The sequence below is a fragment of the Antechinus flavipes genome, chromosome 4 (assembly GCF_016432865.1).
Source record: "Antechinus flavipes isolate AdamAnt ecotype Samford, QLD, Australia chromosome 4, AdamAnt_v2, whole genome shotgun sequence".
Classification (NCBI taxonomy): domain Eukaryota; kingdom Metazoa; phylum Chordata; class Mammalia; order Dasyuromorphia; family Dasyuridae; genus Antechinus; species Antechinus flavipes.
In genome coordinates, this window is record NC_067401.1 from 382,757,558 (window position 1) to 382,775,681 (window position 18,124).

At 41.9% G+C, this 18,124-nt stretch overlaps 1 protein-coding gene across 1 annotated transcript in view; it reads right to left on the reverse strand.

Moving 5' to 3' along the window:
• Nucleotides 1-18,124, reverse strand: part of CDK18 (cyclin dependent kinase 18) — a 53,855-nt gene that overhangs the window by 11,953 nt on the left and 23,778 nt on the right. The window contains exons 2-8 of the mRNA XM_051998531.1: nucleotides 9,495-9,647; nucleotides 8,960-9,120; nucleotides 7,720-7,845; nucleotides 6,171-6,227; nucleotides 4,649-4,763; nucleotides 4,278-4,372; nucleotides 3,719-3,781 (exon numbers count right to left, since the gene is read on the reverse strand). Of these exons, the coding sequence (XP_051854491.1) occupies nucleotides 3,719-3,781; nucleotides 4,278-4,372; nucleotides 4,649-4,763; nucleotides 6,171-6,227; nucleotides 7,720-7,845; nucleotides 8,960-9,120; nucleotides 9,495-9,618 (741 nt within the window). The 5' untranslated portion in view covers nucleotides 9,619-9,647. The remainder of the gene's footprint in view (nucleotides 1-3,718; nucleotides 3,782-4,277; nucleotides 4,373-4,648; nucleotides 4,764-6,170; nucleotides 6,228-7,719; nucleotides 7,846-8,959; nucleotides 9,121-9,494; nucleotides 9,648-18,124) is intronic.

The following is an 18,124-nucleotide window of genomic DNA, read 5'->3' on the forward strand; positions in this document are numbered from 1 at the left end:
CTGGGGGGCTCTCTGCAGTGGTCAAGAACAGGAAGGGAGGTCGTCTTTGGGAGCTACAGCAGAATGATCCCAGGTGAGGAGAGTTCCCGGAAAGACCTCCCCCTCCTCCTTCTGACATTTAAGAGAGACTTAAGGTTTGAAAGGCACTATTTATACACAATCTGATTTGAGGCACTAAGGGAAACTGGATAGACTGAGTGTTGGAGTCTAGAGTAAGAAATAACTGAGTTTTAATCCTGCCTCAGGCACTAACTGTGTGACTCTGGACAAGTCACTTCACTGACCAGCCTCAGTTTCCTAGTCTATGAAATAGGGATAATAATAGCATCTAGCTCCCAGATTCCTTGTGAGGATCAAATGAGATAGCATAGGAAATGGGAGGCAGGGATTGGACAATGAGAAGTTAAGTTCTTACTATGTATCAGTGGATACTATGTATCCACCAGTGGGGAACTATTATTAGCCATTATGCTAAGATGACAGGAAAAGATAATGATAAATGTTGGAGGGGATGTGGGAAAACTGGGACACTGATACATTGTTGGTGGAGTTGTAAAAGGACCCAACCATTCTGGAGAGAAACTTGGAATTATGCTCAAAGGGCTATCAAATTATGTATACCCAGCAGTGCCATTACTGGGTCTGTATCGCAAGGAAATTATAAAGGAGAGAAAAGGACCCACAGATGTGAAAATGTTTGTAGCAGCTCTTTTTGTGGTGACAAAGAATTGGAAAAAGAGTGGATGCCCATGGATTGGGGAATGGTTGGACAAGCTGTGGTACAGAAAGGTAAAGGATCATTATTGTTTTATGAAAAATGATGAGCAAGCTTTACACGAACTGATGCTGAGAGAAACAAGCAGAACCAGGGATACACTGTACACAATAACGGCAAGAACGTGCGATGATCAGCTATGAAAGGCTTGGTACTTCTCAGCGGTTCAGTGATCCCAAGCAGTCCCAAAACACTTTGGGCAAAAACCGCCATTTGCGTCCAGAGAGAGAACTAAGGAGACTGAATGGGAATCAACACATGCTGTGCTCACTTCTTTTTTTTTTTTTTTTTTTTTTTTTTTTTTTTTTTTTTTTTATCCCTCCCATGGTTTTTCCCTTTTGCTCTGACTTTTCTCCAACCTGATTCATATAAAGCAATGTGTGTTAAAAATAAATTTACTGATCCAACCTCAGACACTTAACAATCCTGGCTGTGGGACCCTGGGCAAGTCACTTACCCCAATTTCCTCAGCAAAAAAAATTTAAAAATAAACTTATTACAATAAAAAAGTGTTATCCATTATGATTCTTATCCTTAGAGCCTGACGAGAACCCTGTATAATGGGTATTCCAGACATTATTGTCTTTGTTTTGTAGAAGAGGAATCAGAGCAAAAAGAGTTGGAGAACTTGTTCCCAGAGGGGCTCGCACGGACACTGAGCAATCAGAACCCAAGTTTTCCCGACAGCAAATACAACACTCAGCCACGCGGCTTCTCCACCAGCAGGGGGAAGACGTGTGCAGGGGAGGGAGGGGGGAAGAGGGAGGATTGAAATGTACAAGGCGAGATTGACTGCTTTAATGTGAAAGAGACTGGCTGCTGAAACACACACACACCCCCCCCCCCCCAACAAACACACAACATCCCCTTTCCCTCCCCCCTCCAAGGGAGCGGCTCTTCCCTGCGAGCCCCTCGGGAGGCTGCGAATTTATTTCAAAGACACAGCTTTTGCAGCCATGGCTTTGGAAAATCCTCGGGACTCCTTGTCAGCAAATGCTTTTGAATATATTGTTTTTTCTATTTCTATTCTATTTTTTATCTCTATCTTTGGAATATATTTTCTATTTCTATCTCTGGGAATATATTTAGCAGTGGCAAATCTTTCTATTCTGTAGGAGAGTTTCTCTCAAAAGATAAAAGATCATGCAGCACTAAGTTGGGAGATACAGTAATATTAATTAATTACTATTAATTAATTAATTGTCACTGTTGATTATTACTATCAATAGTAATTATTAATGACAATTATTTATTACTATTAATTAATTATTACCATTAAGTAAATAGTAATGTAATTAATAGTAATAGTAAAAATGTTAACATTATTAATAATAGTAATAGAGTAAAATTAAGACCGATAATAATAGGCATGTGCATAGCATCTGCTATGTGTTAGGGAGTATATCACATGCTTTATGAGTATTATCTCATTTGATTCTCATAATAACCAGGGAAGTTATTTCATTATGATTCTCATAATAATAGAATTATTATTCTATCTTACTGTTAAAGATACTGAGAGAGAGCTTCAGTGGTGTTGTGAATAAGGTAAGTAATCTCCCTGGGTGTCCAAAATGAGCCATGACTACAAAGCAATGGACCGTTCTTTTCTGTCCTGGAAAATGAGAAAAGAGCTCGAGGGGGAGACCACCAGGGTCAAACCTTATTTCTGACCCGTTAGCTGTGGGGTTCTGCTGGCGTTCAGTTTCTCATGCGTGATAGCATCCTAATCGCTAATTTCCTCTGTTTAGGGTTGGTGTGAGGATGAGAGGGGAAAAAGCAGGCTCCGAAGACCTTGAATGTTTGCAAATAAATGTTAGTGACTATTATTAGTAGGACGGCCAGGTGGAACAAGGACAGAATGCTGAACCTGGAGTTAGGAAAATTCATCTTCCTGAGTTCAGTGTGACCCTGGGCAAGTCACTTAACTCTGAATGCCTCAGTTTCCTTCTCTGTAAAATGAGCTGGAGAAGGAAATGGGAAACCCCTCTAGAATCTTAGCTGAGAAAACTCCAAATGGGGTCTCAGACTGAAATGATTCCACAACAACTATTATTCTGGAGTTCATCAGCAACTCTAAGGATTGTTCCTTAAACAACCGAACCAACAGTAACAAAACTGGAATATGAGTAGTGCTTCTCCGGCTCATTTGGATTTATAAGCTCTGGCATATTGTATTAGTCATTTTTAAAAGATCTGAATGAACCAAAGACCAGGGAACCAGGATAGCTCATCAATAGATTGCAATATTGGAAATAAAATCAAAGGCTGAGTAACTGTGATGGCCAATCTTAAAGGTGAAGATCCATGAGTGCAGAATGCTACATATACCGTCAAGCAAAAATGAATGACAGTGATTGTGCTTAATTGTCTTTCCTTGTTACGAAGTTAACTTAATATGGAACAAGGGTAAGTGGACATATCTAGAAAGGATTTATAAACAAAAGTCAACAAAGAATGTTTAAAGAAGAAAATTAATGTGTGGAAATATGTATAGAAGAATTGCACATGTTTATCATATATTGGATTACTCACCGTCTGGGGAGGGGATGGAGGGAAGGGAAGGAGAAAAAAATTTAGAACACAAGGTTTTGCAAGGGTAAATGCTGAAAATTGTCTGTATATGTTTTGAAAATAAAAAGCTTTTAAAAAAAGAAAAAAATTAATGGAATTATTAATGGAGGAGAAATAACAAAAGTGGAAAATGACAAATTCAATTGGGTGCAGTCACTCTATTGCTTAGCTATTTGCAGAGAATGTACTTCACAGAAGGCATGTTTGGGTATCTAAATTAAAATAAAATAGATGAAGTTTTTAAAGTTAAAAAATCAGGCTTTGTGCAGCTTGTGACTTGTGTGAGATGATTGGAGGCAGCTGCTGCAGGGGCTTCTTCCTCCCTTTCCTTGAGGTCTGGGCTTGAGGTTGGGGGGAGGGGGTCCTCACCTTGACATTGTGCATGCTCATGAGGTTCCCGCAGTGGTCCAAGTAGTGCTTCAAGTCGCTGTCCTAGAACACAGCATCTGGCTTGTACCCACTCCACAATAGTCAGAAGGACCCTGGCACCCCAAGCTCCAGGTCAGGAGGCCTTGGCCAGGCAGAGATGGGGAGAGGGCTGAAATACTAGGTCCTGACCCTGTCTCATCTCCAATCCCATCTCATCATTCTATAGTCTGAAGGAGGTGAATTCCTGCAGAGCTAAAGATTAATGGTTCTCCCAGCCAAGGTCACCCAGAGGAAAGAGAGATAGAAGTAGAGCTCTATGAAGGGACACAATTTCTTTCTTTCCTTCCTTTCTTTCCTCCTCCCTCCCTTCTTTCTTTCTTCTCTACTTTTCTTCCCTTCTTCTCTTTTTTTCTTTGATCCCTTCTCTCCCCTTCTCTCTTTTCTTTCTTCTTTCCTTTCTTCCATCCTCTCTCCCTTTCTCCTTTCTTTCCTTCCCTTCTTCCTCTCTCCCTTTCTTTCTTCCTCCTTTTCCCTTCTACAAGACCCAGCTCTGTCTTACCAGATACTCAAAGACAAGGGTGAGGGATCGTTCCGTGTGGATCAGGTCGTGCAGGGTTACAATGTTGGCGTGTTTCAGATTTTTCAGCAGCGACACTGCAGGGAGATGGGCACATTTGGGTCTTCCAGGCCCCTTGCCACCCTGCTCACCTTGGGATTTTCCCTGGGCTTAGAGAATGCATACTCAACCTCAGCACTCACCCACCCCATTACTCCCATCTTCTCTCAGGGACACAATGCCAACTGTCACTCTTCCACCACCACAAACTTCCCTCCCATGTCACAAGGTGGCAAAGCTCCATGCCCCAGGGTGAAGGGTTTCAGGAGGGGCCCTGGTGAGGAGGCGAGGCAGCCAGCCCCAGATGCTTATACCCTCCCGGATGGCAGTGCATGGGGCACCCTCCTCATGCTCCAGTCGGATCTCCTTCAGTGCCACCAGGTTCTCAGTGAGTTTGCTTCGCCCTTTGAAGACGGTGGCATAGGTGCCCTGGAAATAATCAGGGCACAATTCAGGTCCTTGCCCTTCCTGCTCACAGCCTGGAGTGTGACAATGGCTGAGGATTCAAAGCCCCTTCCTTTTGTGCTTTACCTCCAGGCCAATAGAGAACAACACCATAGGACACAAGGTTTGGGGCCCCAGATGGGCCATGGGCCCCAAGTCGGGCATTGGCAAATGGGGCAAGTTATTTCTTTTAAATCAAAATACACATATATATATAGATAGATAGATATAGATATAGATATACATACACACACCTATCCCAAAGAGATGACTAAGATGGGCAGAGACAAAAAGAAAAATTCTCTATTCATCAAAATATTTATAATAGTACTTTCTGTAATAACAAAAAACTGGAAGCAAAATAGTCCCCTGTGACTGGGGAGTGGTAAACAAATTACAATACATGAATTTGGTGGAATATTATTATTTCATAAGAAATGATAAATATGATGAATATAGAGAGCATAGGAAAATGTATATGAACTAATGCAAAAAGAAGACAAGAAAACAAAATGCATAATAACCCTTGCTGTAGGGGAGGGTTACCTGGGAGAAGGATGCAAATTCTAAACAAAGGCAATAAAAAATGAAAAATTTTAAAATGAATTAAAAAATAAAAACCTTAGATCTGAACCTTATATACTTCAGATCTGTCAGAGGACTTATGACTCAACACTTAACGAGCGATGCCTCTTCTTAGGGACAAGGGCCTTAATCAATTCTCTATCCTGGAAAGTCCCCCTCAGATCTCCCAAGAATGCCCAGCTCAATTGAGGGAATGCCCATCAACTGGGGAATGACTCAGTAAAGTGTGTTATATGTTTGTGATAATTGTTCTATGGGAAATAACGAGCAGGATGCTCTCAGGGAAAAAAAAAAAAAAAACAATCTCGAAAATCCTCCATGAACTCAAACAAAATGAAATGTACACAACGTAATAGCAATGTTCTGGGATGACCAGCTGTGAATGACTTTGCTATTCTCAGCAGTACAATGATCTATGACTACTCTGAAGGATTTATGATGAAAAATCCTATCCATACTCAGAGAAGAAAGTGATTGTGTGTGAGTAGTTTAAATTATCCTCTCTTTATTTCTTTTTTAAAAAAAATCTTTTATAAACTTTAAGGGTTTTTATTTTCATTATGGTGGGAGATCTGTTTTCTTTCACAACATGATTTTTATGGAAATGTTTTATGTAACTTCACATGTGTTTCTTAATTGTAGGTGGGGATAAGGGAGAGAGCTGAGAACTCAAAAATCTTAGAAACAAATGTAAAAAAATTGTTTTAAATGTAACTGAGGGAAAATATTAAATACATTAAAAAATAAGATAAGGACAAAAAAAGAAGAAATGCCCAGCTCCTCTAAAAGCCCAGCTCAGTCTCTTACCTCTCCTAACTTGTCCAGTTTCACATAAGTTTCCAGTTTCCCAAAGCCGATATCTGACTGGAGAGGGGAGAGAGAGAGAGATGTCATACTGTAGGTATGCCCTACTAAGTGGCTATTATTAACTTTCTCCATGGTGACCCCACTGACTTCCCACAAATTCCACTCCCTCACTAACATCTCTACCCTAGCGCTATTTCTTCAACAGAAAAGGGAATGAGTCACTCCCAAGTTGTATGGTAGAATAGAGTGCTGGCTTTAGAGTCAAAAAGTTCTTCAAGTCACTTAATCTCACTCAACCTCAGTTTCCTCATCTATAAAATGGGGATTACAGTACATCTACTGCCCAGGATTATGAGGATTGTTTGATTTTACATATATATATATATATATACACACATACACATACACACGTCTATGTACATGTATACACACATAATATGTATATTTATACATGTACATGTATGCACACACACATATACACCTATATATACATAGCTTTGTAAACATTAAAGTGCTACATAAATGCTACCTGTTATTATGACCATTATTATTGTATATGGAAACTAATGATGCTATGAAAGGGAAGGAAAGATTTAACAAAGATCTCTAACAAAGAGATCATAAACTCTGGTATAACTGTTAAATCATCATTATCATAATTTTTCCAGCCCAGCTTTGAATCAGGGAAGATACTCCCCCTTCCCCCCCAGGAAACCCGACTCCCAAGTTCTGTCAGCCAGTCTGGTCCTCCCTCAAAACTCACTGAAGGGACCCATTTGCCCTGAAAATAGAGCGGAAGGAGTAACCCAAAGTTCGTATACAAACTTCCTGCATTCCATGCTAAAGAACTCTGAGGGTCTCTAATTCACTTCCATCTTTCCAGGCTGGGCAATTCAATGGACTCAGGGCTGAATGGATTTAGGGGTATGAGCCTGGAGTGCAATATTAAAGGAGATTGTGGGGGATAGGGGAAAGACAGGAACTCCTTCTAGTCCCTGATCAGTTATTAACTAGATATGTGAGTTTGGTCAATTCATGTAAAGGAATTAGGTCTTGGTTTTCTTCGCTGAGAAATGAGAAAGCTGGACTCATGTAGCTGGAGTCAGTGTGAACCAGCTAGAGCTCATTATTACATTTTCTGTGTGAAATTGGAAATTCTTAGAAAATGGCAAATTCTGTAATGGTTTTGTTGACTCTCTGAAAATGATGGAGAAAATGTTAATAATGCGCCGTCTCTGGCTACCCCCACCTCCCTCCCTGAAAGCCTGTTGTTAAACATTTTCCAACACAAGCCAGCTCTCAATGGTTTCATTTAAATAGCGTTTCCAAACCTGAGGTTTGTTTTAATGACTATCTATGCCGGTGTCTTGCTTTGACCAGGAGATGGAGCCAGAGGCCAGATTTCCCCAGACAGGGAATTTGCTATCAAGATAGAAAGTGGGGACCCATTCAGCACCCCCTGGCTTCTCCCCCAGGGAAAAATGCAGGCCGAGAGCAGGCACTTTCGCGGGCCGTTCTGCCCCTCCTCACCCTCTGCGGAGGGACTCACTAGGGATGCCCGGCGGGACATTCTGCTGAGGGGCTTGGGCAGCTCCGGGCTCTCCAGCTGAAGCTTCTGCAAGAACTCTGGCGGCAGGCGGATGTCCATGGGCAGGGAGAGCCGTTTGCTGACATCCTGCTCGGGGACAAAAGTCTCGGGTGAGAGTCCACAGAACCGGGCTCCACGAGGGCTGCAGCCCCAGGTCTCCCTCCAGCATCCTCAGAGACACGGGACAGGGAGCTCAAACCTCCCAGGAGCCAGGCTGCAACCCTGCCTCTGAGCAATGAGGAGCTGGGTGACCTTGGGGCAAAGAACGCCACCCATCGGAGCCCATCTATTCCTATAAAATGAACGTGAAAAGCAAGCTGGAATAGCGAGGAGCCAAGAAGTGAGCTCGAGGCTCTTCTCTGACACAATTGCTGCATGACTTGGTAAGTCTAGGCTAGCCATAATTTCTGTGCGTCTCCGGGAACTCTCCAGAGCTGTAAGGTACGAGGAGTTGCTCATGTGCATCAGCGGAGAGTATTTCCTCCTCTGGGATTCTTTATACCAGCAGGTTGAAAATGAAAAAAAAAAAAATTGGGGATAATTGTACTTTATTATTTATTTCACAAAGATGTTGTGAAACTCAAATGGAAAATTTGTGTGAACTTTAAAATATAATCAATGATTATGGTTTGTAAATACAGACAGATAAAAACACGCCCAAATGTTATATCTATGGGAACTTCTTGTTGTTCTAGTCAGTTTAGTCACGTCTAATTCTTTATGACTCCATCTGGAGTTTTCATAGCAAAGATACTGGTTTGCCATTTCCTTCTGCAGCTCATTTTACAGATGAGGGTCAAATGACTTTTCTAGAGTCACTCAGCTAGGGCTTGAACCAGATTTGAACTCAAGTATTCCTTGGGGCTGATTAAAGTGGAGTTTGAGATAGAACTCCAAGCCTGGAGTCAGGAGGACCCGAGTTCAAATCTGTACCCAGACACTTAATAGTCTTGTGACTCTGAAGAAATGATTTCACTTTTGGCAGCCTCAGTTTCCTCACCTGTAAAATGGGGTTAATAACAAAGCATCTCTCTTCCTGATTTGTAGTGAAGCTCAAAAAAAGTATCCTGCCAAATTTAAAGTGTCCAGCGAATGCTAGTTCTTACTGTGATCATTATGGTGAGGGTCTCCACACACACGTTCTGTGATCCTGCTGAGCTCAGAGCCTACCTCGCATGTAAGCAGGGAGTCCGTCTCTTACCTCCATGGAGAAACGGCGCTGGTTGTGTTTCCGGTAGTGCACACCTGGGGAGGACTGGTTGTGGCTGTCCCCAACTTCCTCTGCCGGGGAGATGGCACTGGGCTCTGGCTGAAAGTCTCCTCCTACCAGGGGGCCAAGTTGCAGGTGCCCTTGGGCTAGGTCTAAGGGGGAAAAGGAGCAGTTCTACCTGGGCAGGTGAGTTTGCCCCAGGCCTCCTCCTCCTCCCTTCCGGAGCAGAGGTCCCCCTTCCCCAAGAGCAGGATGGGAGAAGTTTAAGACTGGAGATGACATGAAGAGGTTGGGACTGAAGTAACAGGGACTTGCTAGAGAGGGATCAGGATAACTCAGAGACTTACTAATTAAGCCTTTCTGTGCCTCAGTTTCCTCATGTGTAAAGTGAGAAGGCTGCACTTTTAAGGTCCCTGCTAGCTCTAAATCTCTGAGCCAATACTCCTCTACACCTCTACGGACAGGATGCTCCAGAGGAACACTCTCAAAACCAGAACCCAGCATTACTGAGCCCCACTGCCCTCACCTTCATTTCTCCGGCTGTTAAGTTGATTGAACTGCTCAGTAAATTCAGCCAGAGACTCCTCGATGGTCTCTGTTCGGGGCACAGAGAGAGAGAAGCGACGCTTGAAATTCTTCATCTTGTTCATGGTCAGCTGGGGCCCCTGGCAGCCGGATCCTGTGTGGGCACAGAGAAACTCTGAGCCAGGTGGGTCAAACCTCCCCATCCCCACTCTCCCTCCTGCCTTTTCTATACATTTCTATAAAAGAACTGCCCCCCTCGGCCCTTAGAAGCCCCCTCAGGCACACATCCAGAGCAAAGAGCACAGATCTTCTGGAAACACAGAAGAGGAAAATCTGAGTTCAGATCCCCACTCACTGGAACCACGTGGCCCACAAAGCTGCTTCAGATGCTACCTATACAGATACACAAATTATGTGTACGGATTTATGACTATTCATATTATTTTGTTATTCAGTTGGTTTGTTTCTTCATGGCCCCATTTGGGCTTTCCTTGGCAGAGATAGTTTGTAATTTCCTTCTCCAGCTCCTTTTACAGATAAGGAAACTGAGGCAAACTAGGTGAAGTAACTTATAGTTAGTAAGTGTCTAAGGCTGGATTTGGTTTTTTTCTCTTTAGGCCTGGCACTCTATTCACTGAGCTACATAACTACCTTGATATTATAAATACATATACACAAATTTGTGTGTGCATAATACATAATCAGGTGTTTATGTACACACATAAATACATACACACGTGTACATTGCATGCATGTGAATTGTCTGATGTATATACATACACTCACATCATATAAAATATACACACACACATTTGTTGTTTGGTCCAGACCTTGGGATTTCTTTCGCTTCAGATCACAGCTTCTCTGTGGTTACAGCGCGGAGCGGCTGTAAGGTCACCTTACCTCTTGCTACTCACAAAGCCAGTATGTAGCAGAGACAAAGCTTGAACCTGGATGTGACTCTGAGACTAACCCCTCTGATCATTACACAGTCAAACTCATTGTCCAGAAAAGCTCCCCAGTGTTGCAGAATAGACTTCAAATGTAACTGAGAAATGTTCAACAAAATAGATAAAATACCACATAAATACTGTTAATTTGTCATTTTCTAAGTCAATATGTGGCCCACAGGGATGTTTTCATTTGGCACTGATGTCACTGATAGTTAGCTCCTATGACAGCTGTTATTATTGTTATTATTAGTCTAAATAAAGGGCATTTGTTTCTTTGCTCATGACCTCTATGTGTAAATGCTCTCTTCCCCACCAGACTGGTAGCTCCCTGAAGATAGAGACTGCATCTCTGCTCGCCCTGAATTCAGTAAGTCTTCCCTAGCATAAAGGCTAGGGCTCTCTAGATCCAATACAGGATGCAGACAGATCTTCTGATCTGTCTTAGCCGATGCAACAGTGTTTCTCTCACAACACTGAGGGAGAGCAGAAGCAAAGAGATGGATGCAATGGGAGAATGTGAACCAGAATGAGGTTGATTCTCCCCTTCATCTCTGTGATAGCTATAGGTCCAAGAATAGTGAAAATAAATGTTCAGGGAGAAAAAGGGTTCAAGAAAAATAAAGAGCCCAGAGAAGGTGGTGTGGGAAGAAAGGAGAAAAAGAAAAACGAACAGGTGTCATTCTTAGCTGAAGACTTCAGAGCTGAATTAGGAAATCTCAGTGAGAGAGAACACAGCTCGGGAGAACCAACCCAGGGATGCTGTCGGCTAGCTGTGTGACCTTGGACAAATCACTCTGTCTCGCCTTATTTCCTTGTCTCTAAAATGAGGAGCTTGAATAAGACAATCTCGAAAGTCTCTTCCAGATCTTAAAAATCTTTACAGAAGGAAGTTCAGACAAGCTCTTTGGACACTGCCCTAGCCCCTTGGAGACACTGCCTGCTGTCCCTGTCCAAGGTTCTTCCTTCTTTGATTCCTTTCTTCACTTCTCCCCTCCCTCCCCCACTATTCTCACTACTGTTTCCATCTCAGACTGTTTCCTTCTCCCCTCTAGCCCTGGAAAACTGCCCTGTAGTCTGCCTATGACCCTGGCTCAGATAGTCCTTGATCTCTCCAGAGCCCTCCCCTAAACTGAGATGGGTTCCTAAGGGGAGACACTCCACCTCACATCCCCTCTGGGCTTTTACTTATATTGCAGTCGGGGCCAATTCCAGACTGGATATTCTCATCCCTACCACTGGCCGTGGTATTGTTGCCATGACAACCAGGCCCCTCCTGGATCCTCTTGGCTTAAGGGATTATGGGTCAGTACCATGTTTGTTTTGCTCAATGATCACACCCCTCTGTCCTCAGCCAACCTAGGGAGGCTCCACTCTCCTGGCCCACAGGAGCTGTTCCCTGCCAATCACTGGGAAAGACCTCAAACTCCTCCAAGAGGCTGAAGTCCTACAAGGATGAAGGAACTTTCATCTTCACCTTTCTCTAAATTACAAGGTAGGATCCCCTAATGGGAAGTGATCACCTGACATCATCCTCTGAACTTTGTCCTACACTATATGCAAAGGAGAACAGCTGAGTGATTCAGTGGATGCGCAGTGGATAGAACACATAGCCTGGAGGCACAAAAACTCACCTCCCTTCCCTCAAGTGTGGCCTCAGACACTTACTAGCTAAGTGACTTTGGGCAAATCACTTAATCCTGTCTGCCTCAGTTTCCTCATCTGTAAAATGAACCAGAGGAAAAAAGTGACAAATCACTCCAGCATCTTCCCCAAGAAAACCCCAAGTGGGGTCACAAAGAGTCAGATCCAATTGAAAATGATTAAATACTACAATATGCAAAGGAGGAAGACTCCGTTTTGTTTGGGAACTTCAAGAACAAACACGTAAGAGATCCTCAAGGGTTGGGGAGAGAAAAGTGAGAAAGGGCTCTGGACTCTCTCAGGTGATTATTGTTAGATTAAGTCAATCAGGAGCTGAAGGGACCTTAAGAAATCCTCTAAATACAATTTCCTCCTTTTATTAAAAGGAAAATTTTTAGAGCCCGAGGAGGATTGATTTGGCAGAGCATGCAAATGGCAGAACCAGGTTCTCGACCTCAAATCTGATGTTATTTTCATTGTCCCTCTGTCTTGGTGCTCGAAAAACCCAAAATGATGAGGGTAATCCTTTGCTACTATGGAGGACACTGCAAATATGATGTCAAGAAGTTCTAAAACAGCTCCTAAAGAGAAGCTCCCGGGCATTCTGAGCAATGACTCCCCAGAGGGAGCGTTTGATTGCTGGAAGGGAACAACCCTCTTTTAAATTACAGAAATCTAAAGGTGAATGGAAACACTCTATAATCTAGCTCCCACTTACTTTCCTAGCCTTATTTTACATGTTCCTTTTTTTCATGAATTTTATTTCAGGCATTTTCTGTTTCAAACTGGCCTACTATTCTACATATAACATTTCATTTCCATCTCCAAAGGGCCAGGGGTACTGCCATTACTGAAATGCAGCCTATCTTCATCTCTGTTATATAGACTCCCTAAATGCCCTCCAAGCAGGTCTCAAGGGGCCCCTCCTGCACAAAATCTTTCCTGATATCCCCTTTCTCGCCCCATCCCACACTCACGAGTACCCAGTCATTGGTGCTGTCTCCCTCTTGTTACTTGGCACAAGGGCAGCAAGGTGGCATAGGGCATAGGGCACTGACTTTGGAATCAGGAGAATCTGAGTTTATATCAATCATCATATCAAGCTTCAGCCACTTGTGTGACTCTGGGCAAATCACTTAACTCCAAGTGCTTTCAAAAAAATTACTTTAGATATTGTATACTTTATATTTACATCTCTGCGCTGCATTCCCCCAAGTAGGCTGCCAGCTCCCTGACATGAGGGAATATTTCATTTCTGCCTTTGTATCCACTACATCTAGCAGTTTCTAGGGCATAATAAGCATTTAATAAATATTGGTTAAAGTGAACTGACTTTCAGGGATGGGTTGGAGCCAGCTCATAGTGGCTTCCAAGAACTGATTGTTAAATTTTAGGTGTGGGCATTAACAACTCAGAAACTGGCAAACGTTACAATTCCGAGCTTGATTTATTCTTTTGTTTATGAAGACAAAACATAAAAGTGTGGAACATGTGATTTGGGGTTGTTGGGTTTTTTTGGATAGCCAGTAGTAAAAATTTTACAAACATGTCTCTCTGCCTTACTGTGGTTCTCATGTTTAAAAAATTCACCTTATTACTTTATAATCATTTCACAGAGTAAAAGGAAAACATGATACTAATTGATAGGAGCAGATATGCTTTAAGTTATGAACATCATATACAAAGATTAGGGCCTTTGAGGGTTTAAGGTAAAGAGCGAATGAGTGGGAGGTTGGGGAGAAGAAGTTGGCCGAGACTCACTGTGAGTGGAAGAGAAAAGCACAGCAGAGTTTCCTTTCTGATCCACTTAAGAAGGCTTATAAAAGATCCTAACTACCTTTTAAAGGCATTGTTCTTCTTCTCAGCACAGCCCAGTTAACTACACATATGTGTGGTCAAAGTGAAAGTCACAATTTTTAAAAGATCATAGTTTTTTTTTAATAGTAAAAATAGTAAAATAAATAAATAAATAAATAGTAAATTAGAGGGGGGTTAGGAAAGTAAGGGAACCACTGAGGATGTAGTTAGGGATGTTTGTTTTACAGAAGAGATGAGTGCCAGAACAGGGATGATAACAGTCTTCTAACATGTACAGAACTGTGAGTAGCAAAGAAAATCAGTGTATTCCTTTGTGTCCCACCTCCAGAGGGCAGAGGTAGAGCCAATCTGTGGAAGTGCCAGGGAGACAGATTTGGCTCAAGACCAGGGAGTTATTTAATGATCAGAACTATGCAAAGACAAAATGAGTTCCCCGAGAACTGAAGTATTCAAGCAGATCTTGAATAACAATGGACGTTTCTATAGAGAGCTTTAAACTTTGCAAAGCACTTACCATCCATTATCTCATTAGTGACTGACCACCTGGCAGAGATGCTTTCGAGGTCATTTCTGTATTTGGCAAGAAGTTGGTCTAAATGGTTTCCTAGAGCCCTTTCAACACTGAGACTTTCTGCCTTGATAGCTCTTTCCTGCCAAGGGATTCCTGTCTCATCATTTCAATGGGTCCTAAAATCCCACTTCCTAGAATGTCAGAGCTGGAAAGAACTTTAAAAATTGCTTAGTCCAATTCTCTAATGTTAGGGGGAAAAATGAGTTCAGGAAGTCTCACAGAATATTAAACAGAAAGGACAAGAAAACTTAAATATATAATTACAATAACCAAGCCTGACCCCAGAGAAGAGTTAGAAAAAAAGTTACCTTACTCCTTCCTTGCAGAGACATGGAGGGCTTATGAGTATTGAATACTGTATATCCTATCAGATCTGGTCAGCTGTTGATGAGTTTTGCTGAATTGCCTTAACTTCTCTCTCTCTCATTTTTTTAATTTAAAAAGGGTTGGCTTGATTGGGGGAGTGAGTTGAAGTGAGGAAAAGACACTTGTTAATGGATATAATGTAGAAACAAAAGATATCAATAAAAATCAGATTTTTAAAAAAAATCATAAAATGCTAAAATTGTAAGTGATAATATGGGTCCAAAGTCCCATGCAAGGCAGTAATCTCTTCCCTAGCATCTGTGACAGGCTTTGTTTGAGAAAGTCTATCTTATCTCTAACTGTACATCAGACCGAAAGGGAGATATATGAAAAGCATTCACTCAATATCATTAGTGCTTTTGTTATCCTGTCTGTGTATTTCATCTGTTAGACTATAAATTCTGATCTGTGTTCTGAATTCTAATCTAAATTGTTTTAGACTAGAAGTTTCTAGAAAGCATAAGTTTTGTCTGGACTATTTCTATACAGTGCCCAGAAGAGAGTTTCATTTATCCAAAAAAAAAAAAAAATTGGGGGGAGGGGGAAATGCAGAAGTTTTTCCATCCAATTGGAATAGCCTTGGATCACTGAACTGCTGAGAAGAACCAAGCCTATTATAATTGGTCATCACACAAACTTGTTGTTGCTATGTACAATGAAAATTTTTTAAAAATTGATAATGAACATCAGCGGTAAATGACCATAAGATGACAAGATGACTGCGGACAAATGGAGTGATATATCCCCAACTTCTATCCATGTACACACATAACTCCTCCCACCATGTTGAGATAGCCTGGGTCCAGATGGCAGAATATCCATTATCCAGATGGTAAAATTAAAGGTCAGAAAAGATATGGGGAAATAGTTCAGGTATGATTAGCATACAGGTATCACCCAAGTACAGAGTAGTTTTTTTCCTACTAGTAAACTCTTAGGACTTGGCTTTGGAGTATCTCCCACTGCTTTCTTATTGTGAATGTCTCTCCAGCAATCCTGGATCCCTCACCATCCAGCTGGGCTCTCAGAGAGGAAAATGCATGTTGTTGTTTTTTCCCCCAGCTCCAATGCTTTCAGACTGATGAGTCATGCTCAGGTTCCCTCCCCCAATCATCTCTAGGCCTCTGGCTCCCTAGAACACCCTTCCCTACAGCTAGACAATAGAAAGAATGCCTTATGTATGCATGATGGGAAGGGCAGGGTCTTCACTCAGGCCAGTGAGCTCCTGAGCTCCATTTTGGGCCTGACCAATACAGGACTCAGCTGTCTTGAGTCACAAATCAGATGTCTGGGTACTAGAATGAAGGGGGAGATGTTGGGGAGATTTTTTTTTAGGGACCACCAGAAGTGGGGGAAGCCCAAGGGAGACAAGAGGAAAAGGAAGAGTCCTCAAGTAGAAATGGGAAATATCTTTGCCCTAGAACAATAGGATAATAATAACTCACTTCTGATTAGTGCTATAAGGTTATAAAGCATTTTCCTTATGACAGTCTGGTGAGGTGGGTAATAAATCCATCCATCAAGCAAGCATTAAATAAAAACCTTAGTGCTGAGGTTACCAAAGGTAAAATCTAAAACATTCCAGCCCCAGGGGGTTCACGTTCTAGTAAGGAAAACAATATGTACACTGAAGAGTCTACACAAAATATAGGAAAGGTGTTTCTATTAGCATAAGTAATTCTCAAGCCAGGAAATTCTTTCATCTGTATTAGATATAAATTCCATTCTGCATCCTTTATTTTAATCTAAATTGTTTTAGACTAGAAGTTTCTAAAGGGCAGAACCTATGTCTGAACTGTTTCTATACAGGACCCAGAACAGAGGGTTTTTTTTAGTTCTTTCTTACTTCGAACTCAGCTCTGGACTTGTCATGCTGACCCTGTACACAAAATAAATATGAGGCAACTGGGGAAGAAGGTCCTACCAATTGGGGAATAAGGAAAGGTCTAATTTAGCTGACTTTCTTTTCTTTTTTTCATTTCTTTTTGAAGGCAATCGGGATTAAGTGACCTGCCCAGGCTCACATAGCTAATAAGTGTCTGAGGCCACATTTGAACTCAGGTCCTTCTAACTCCAGAGTCAAGACTCTATCCTCATTTAGTTAAGTCTTGAGGGGGGAAAGGCATTCTAAGAGTCAGAGGTTGAGGAGAAAGTGCATTTAAGAAATGGAAGGTCAGCTCATATTTGCAAATGCATGGGGTTGAGAGATGATATCTATGAGATATGTGAGAAAGTCAGTTTGACTGAACTGTGGAGTATTTGAAGAAAAATGTATATAATAAGGCTGGGAGGTAGGTTGGAGCCAGATTATGAAAGACTTTAAATGCCTAATAAAAGAAATAGCATGAATATTTTTATGCTTCTTTTACAGGAAAAACTGAGAAAGAGAACTTTTAAGGCTAAATAAACCTGCACATCCATGGTCAAATCCAAGTGTCTCCTGACTCCAATTGGAAATACTCTTCCCTATCCTGTAACTCTCTCTCCTGATAGTATCATCCTAATAGTTTAAGGATCTCTCTAATAACTATCACCTCCTTGTTCTACAAGGAAATCAAGGAGGAGAGGAGTGATACAACTCAGGGGCAGCTCTTCTCTAAATATAACTGGGGTCATGGCTTAGTTCGGGGGTCAACTCAGAAGCTCTAGACCTAGTGTGAATGCCATCTTTGCCCCTCCAAGGAATGACCAGTCATTCCACTCTCTGAAATAGGGCAACTCCATAAAGCCAACCTATGACCAAAGATTTATGGAGTGACAAGTTCAGTTTTATGCTCAAGAATCCACCAGTAGCCACCATAAATCTCTTCTCAGTTGTCCCACTGTGGGAAGTGGGGAATTGGTTTAAGGCTTTCTGGGAGGGAAGCAGTCAATTCCCTAAAACAAAAGGGAACATGCTACAACTATTCTTTTCAGAGTTCTCCACTAAACTCCTGGGTAAAGGATTTCAGCCTTGTATTCCAAAGCCTTAAGATCAGAAGAGAGAGGAATTTTCTCCTCTGATGATGTCTATTCTTCCTGGGAGTTTTAGTAGTAGAGAAATGGAAGTTTGAATAGACAAATCATTTGGCTGGTGAGAAGTGGAAGATGATGAAGACATTAAGAATCAGCTGCTGTTCCCTGGGTTCTTTACCTTTTCTGTGTCATGAATTTCTCTGGCAATCTAGTAAAATCTACAGACCCCTTCTCAGAATGTTCATAATTGGAGGAAATGCTAAATTTTAGTCACAGATTGGGAAAAATAAAGCTCCAATTTCCACCCCCCATTCAAGTTCACAGACT